This window comes from Akebia trifoliata, chromosome 11 (assembly GCF_017979445.1).
Source record: "Akebia trifoliata isolate Shusen 1 chromosome 11, ASM1797944v1, whole genome shotgun sequence".
NCBI lineage: Eukaryota > Viridiplantae > Streptophyta > Magnoliopsida > Ranunculales > Lardizabalaceae > Akebia > Akebia trifoliata.
Genome location: NC_141385.1, coordinates 10,077,649 through 10,083,390, shown reverse-complemented (window position 1 = coordinate 10,083,390; position 5,742 = coordinate 10,077,649). Strand labels below are relative to the sequence as shown.

Here is a 5,742-nt window from a genome sequence, read left to right as displayed (position 1 = left end):
AACATATAGATTTACCTGATAAAATAAAATATCTATTTCAAGATTTATACCCAACTCCATCAATTCCAACTCCAACTCCTAGTACGATTAAGTCGTGCTGCCAAACACACCCTTAATGACATGCAGTGTATAAGGAAGGAGTGGTGGTCCTTGTCCGACTGAGATGTAGGTATGAATCACCCCTCCTGCGTTAGGTTCAACAGAACATGATGCTTCTGCGCCATGTTTAGTAATGGGGTAAGCGATCAAAAGGGTATTTAAGTCATTTTATCTAATAAAGTCCACTTCTGAGGATAATTTTGTAATTCTAACGAAGTTCCGTGGCCAATGACCTAATCAGATAGTAGTGTACCATACAGGGCTAAGTCGCTGACAATGCGGACTTGCTCGATCTGGAAAGTGTAGGTGGAGTAAGAGAAGCACGAGAAATCGTTTTCGCTCGCGCACTCTCTCCTAAGGTTTTTTTTTTTTTCTCTCTCTTTTAAGTTATTTTTGATCTATTTCTCGAACTGTTGTTCCGGGTCTTCTCGTTTTTAGATCTCGGGGGATCGATTAGGATTGAAACTTTCGATCTTGATCTTGATCTTGATTTCGATTTTGATTTTCTGTTGTTTTTATCAGAAAATGGCCTCAGATCTCAAAATCCACACGTTTGAGGAGGTCGCAAAGCACGATCAAACAAAGGATTGTTGGCTTATTATTTCCGGAAAGGTTCCTTTCATCCAACTTTTTTTTCTTTTTTGTTGTTTCTAATGTAGCTTTAAATCTTTTCTGATTTTAAACTGTGTAAAAAAAAGTTCAATTAGTTTAAGATTTTAGTTAATTTTGAAGATATTGAGCTTCAGAATTTAGTGTGTTTTGTGAGATTCAAGTTTTCATGTATGATTGTTGTGGCTGAGCTGAAATTTGTTGAATTTGGTGTGTTTTGTGGGATTCAAATTTTCATGTATGATTGTTGTGGCTGAGCTGAAATTTGTTGAATTTGGTGTGTTTTGTGGGATTCAAATTTTCATGTATGATTGTTGTGGCTGAGTTGAAATTGGTTAAATTTAGTGTGTTTTATGAGATGTATGATGGTTGTGGCTGAGCTGAAATTGGTTAATTTTATACTAAGAAGTGATGGATCGCTCTTTTCATTTGATAAAGGGGCCTTTTCAAGTGGAAAGATAAAGTTGACCTTGATGATGGAATATGGTTTCAAAACTTGTCTGGGACCGAGACATATCGCCCGAGTCATCTCGGTATCAGGCATGTCCGAGATGGACGGACAAGTGAAAAAAAAAGAGATTTAAAACCCCACTTCATTTTTCAAATTTTTGAACGAGGCGTCAAATGTATCAGAAAACTTGTCCGAGACAACTCAGTATCCGGCATGGATGAGATGAGACAAGACGTGAAACTGAGTTTTAAAACCATGTGACGGATTGACAAAATTATGATCACCATTGCCTTTTCAGAAAGGAAAATGAAAATCATTCGAAGAGGTTTTTTTATTTATTTATAAATAATCATCTACAATCTTTTTAATTTATTGTTAATTAAGATTTGATGATGTCTGATAGTGATAATTATGTTTTTATGAGTGAATAATCTGTTGTTCATCATAGGTGAAACTGTGAATTAATTTTCTTATGTTTGGCGTAATAGGAATTCTTAGACTGGCGTTCTTGACCAACAAGATCAAACCATTTCTGAGATTCTCCCAAGTATCTAATATGCCTTGAATAAAAAATATGATTGGGTTTTAACACAACAAGAAGGTCAAAGGGAAGGATGAGCAGTTAGATAATCTGCTAATCAATTGGATATTATGTTGGAAGTAAATAAACATGTTGCGCGGAAACGTAACAAGAGTAAAAATAAATGAGAAAAACAAGAAAACAAGATTTACTTGGCTTGGCAAATTGCCTACATCTATGAAGGAGAGGGAGAAAAATCCACTATCAACAATAAAGATTACAAATTCTCTGTCCTCTGCGACGGGGAACCTCACAAAACAAAAACATAAAGAAACCCTACTCGAAATATATATGTACCCAAAAATATTCACCTTGGGGGCACTGTCTTGCCTCTTCCACTCCGCTTTAGAAAAGGTCCCTTTTGATATTGTCTTGCCTCTTGAAGTCCAAGCCCAATAAGAGAACTTCACATTTGACAACATAACTCAAATCTGAAAGAATAGAATTCCATGACAATTTTCATTGGGCTTGCTCACCTTCATGGTGAGAACTTGAACTCGTGGCAACAACAACAAACCAAAAGTATCCGAGAGAAATTCCACACCAAATTTACCCTCAAATGACTGAATGTCAAAAATGGATTTGTTAATTGTAATAGGAAGTTCAACTAGGGGTCATTAGTGCAAAAAAGACAATTTTTTTCTTTAATACAAGTTGGTAAATGAAAATGATAGGGATGATCATGAAGACCTATGTAGGGTAAAAGAAAGGCACAAGGACAATATCAAAAGAAAAAGAAAGGCACAAGAACAAAAAAAAAAATCTGGAACTTTCATGAATGCTTCAAGCAAGAAATCCATGAGCGCCTTTCTAATTTCCAACCTTGAGAACAAGTTAGTTTCCAAGAGTGGTGGAATCAACCTAGGACAACATGACAACAATGATAATAAGTTTATGAAGGTCAATGTAATGGGTTATATCTTTGTTAGTTATAGTTTAAATTAAAATTAAGCTGGTAGCTGAGCTGTGATTGTAACAAAAAAGCAAGGTGAATTATCTTGCTTTCTAATGAGGTAGAACCCTCTTGAAGTGGTTGAACCAAGAGATCACGATCATCTTGAATCAATGTGTTCTTGATGATTCAAACTAATTGCATCACCACCTATCTTTATGTACTTTGAGGACTTTTTTTTTTTTTTTTGACGAGTTGATCCTCAAGAACTGTTGCATCAACTTAAAAAAAAGAAAAGAAAAAAAAACCTAATGAGTATGAAGACGTCACCTCACCTAGTGGATTCATTTAGATCTGCACATGGTTTTTCTTTCTTCTTTCCACATGATGCCATTTCCGAGGCCTGTATTGAGAAATTATATTAAGTAGTAATTGAGAAGAATATTTCTAGCCAAACCATTTGTGAAAGATGCCAATTCACCAAGTTTATAATGTCTTCCTGCGTTGATACCAGACATGGGTTCAAAATCCATCCTCACCTGCTAACCGTAACCCGCCTCCGTGAAATTTGTTGCATTTCATTTCACTTAAAAGAGTTTACAGATACATAACCCAAATTCGCCATTATGTCTTCTTATCCACGCTTCTCTTTTCAATTCTCCCCCATGTAAATCTTGAATTATCTAGAGATCTCAAAATCTGTCTTGCAAAAGACACCAATCTGTAATGAAAACCTAAACATATATAACTGGGGACATAGGACACAAACTAACTCAGATAGTCATTTATACAGCATAAATTGCATCACACACATATAATATTATAGATGAAGACGCCAACTTAGCTAAAGTTGCTAAGGTGTGTGGAGTGTTAATCCCACGACCTAGGTTCAAAAGCTGTTGAACCCCCCACCTTCACGTTGACGACTAACCCTTGCTTCCCTAGCAAAATAAAAAAAGTAATGTTACAAATGGTAGCAAAGGGAATTACCTGTAGATAAGGGGTTCAATGGATTAGGAAATGGAAATCCCAAAATACAATGTGTTTCTATGTACACCAGCTTTGGCTGGAGAATTCATCATATTTGTACTCCCAACGGGTATTTAATAGGTGCCAACAAAAGTTAGGAGGCACTGCTTATTTCTATGGGCACCTTCTGAATATGTGATGTCTAAGACCTTCATATGCATAAACAACAGACTCTACAGAAATATGGACTTTGAACATGTATGTAATTGTTTAACTATAGTTTCTTAATATTTGTAAGGCACTTTGTTTCAAATGCCATGTGTACTATTTCGTTCAACAACAACAAAGCCTTATCCCAAAGATTTGAGGTCATGTAAACAAATGATGTTCTTCCTTTGTAAATAAATTATGTGTTTAATTCATATTAAAAATATGACTCTCCCTGTTTAAACGAGAAACTCATATTCATTGATCCCTTGTTTAGTCAAATATCTGGAATTTGACCTTGGATCTACAGCTGAACTTGGTCCTGAACGTCTGCATATTGTTTTTGGTGAAATCATCGCCCTACTTTGTTTTCCAATTAAATTCCTAATAAAGAAATACAACTGTCCAGCACCCCTAACCTTACCTCTTCAAATAGTTCTCTCTCTATTGCATCAGAAATGGCTGTGTATCAAAAGAATTTTCACATGTTTTGATAGAAAATCATTTTCAATTTTTACACAAAGCTTGTTGCAATCACATTTGGGAGACCCTCATTTCTTTGCTGTTTATTTTCTCTCTCCCCCACTTTTTTTTTCTCTTTAATCTTTACCCGTGCCTGCTCAATAAAATTTCACTCTGGTTTTAGGATTCAGGAAGCATTTCCTAAATGGTCATTAAATACCTCTATATTACATGGTGATCAATTTGATTGTCTTTTAAGTGTTTTTTTTTTTCTTACTTAGCTTGTTAATCGAATGATTGGATGAACATTTTGACTTGCCACACTCTTGACTAAAAACTGTGAAGTCTAGCAGATAATTGTGAACTTATCCATTTTCGGTCAAGGAATTGGAGAAAAAAGGGGGGACTGTTTGCCTGTTCAACTGAAGTCTTGGTCAAATGGTGGCTAAACTAATGTTTCTAATGTTGGGATGCATGTCAGATCTAGTGTACTATAATAACATAAAATTTCACTTCCACTTATTTTTGTTACCCACTAAATTAATTTTTATATCTCTACAACTTTGTCAGGTGTACAACGTAACCCCGTTTATGGATGATCATCCTGGAGGTGATGAGGTCTTGCTATCAGCGACTGGTTTGTGATCTTAAACCAATCTTCTTCTCCCAAGTGATTCCATCATTTGTCTTTTAAAAGCTCATTTTGTAATCAATCTTCTAAAAGACATCGTATCGTATCCTATCTCACTTAATATTATCTGGGTTTCCTTTCCTTAATTAATTTTGCAGGAAAAGATGCAACAAATGATTTTGAAGATGTGGGCCACAGTGATTCAGCACGAGAGATGATGGAGAAATACTACATTGGTGAGATTGACACTTCAAGTATTCCACTGAAACGTACATATGTGCCACCTCAACAAGCACCGTACAATCCTGATAAAACTCCTGATTTCGTGATAAAGATTTTACAGTATCTGGTACCTCTCCTGATCTTGGGACTAGCCTTTGTTGTCCGACACTACACCAAAAAAGACTAGTTGCCGATTTCATTCTTCCCTAGTCCCTTGCTGTTTCTGCATATTATTAGTTCATTAAGTAGTAGTTCGAGGACTTTTGAGCAGTAATGTTGTCTGTTTTGAGTATATTTTTGCTTTTGTTTTAAATAATTATAATTTCGTACTCTGAAAGATAATAATAGTTGTTGTTGATTGGCAGTCTGCATCTATGTGAAACCGTTTTTGATGCTTTGACATCGTTTGTGACATTGGTGTGCACAGAAGCATAGATGCTTCTCATTCGTAACTCTCCATAAAAGGAAGCATCTATGCTTCTATAGACACATCCACGTCAGCAATGTCTGAAATCATGTCAATTTCAATGTTACTTAAGCATTTTCCTCTGAATTAGGTTGAATTTAATCTTGCCCCCTCAACATTTCAGTGAATATTTAAGATAACCAGTGTTTTCAAA

At 35.5% G+C, this 5,742-nt stretch overlaps 1 protein-coding gene across 2 annotated transcripts; it reads left to right on the top strand.

The window, feature by feature from the left end:
- Positions 1-344: 344 nt before the first annotated feature.
- LOC147390844 (cytochrome b5) lies at positions 345-5,486 on the top strand. 2 transcript variants are annotated; one of them, XM_086459355.1, is made up of 4 exons: positions 345-458; positions 622-711; positions 4,840-4,906; positions 5,059-5,486. In XM_086459355.1, the coding sequence occupies exons 2-4, from the start codon at positions 625-627 to the stop codon at positions 5,307-5,309; spliced, it is 405 nt and encodes a 134-aa protein (XP_086315481.1). In that variant the 5' UTR covers positions 345-458; positions 622-624; the 3' UTR covers positions 5,310-5,486. The 2 variants fall into 2 exon arrangements, with proteins under 2 accessions (XP_086315481.1, XP_086315482.1); XM_086459356.1 differs by having other exon boundaries at positions 388-453.
- Positions 5,487-5,742: the final 256 nt, after the last annotated feature.

Coding starts and splice junctions, on each gene's coding strand:
- LOC147390844 (XM_086459355.1), top strand. CDS start 625: ATGGCCTCAGATCTCAAAATCCACACGTTTGAGGAGGTCGCAAAGCAC. Junction 712..4,839: donor GGCTTATTATTTCCGGAAAG/GTTCCTTTCATC, acceptor CAACTTTGTCAG/GTGTACAACGTAACCCCGTT. Junction 4,907..5,058: donor GGTCTTGCTATCAGCGACTG/GTTTGTGATCTT, acceptor TTAATTTTGCAG/GAAAAGATGCAACAAATGAT.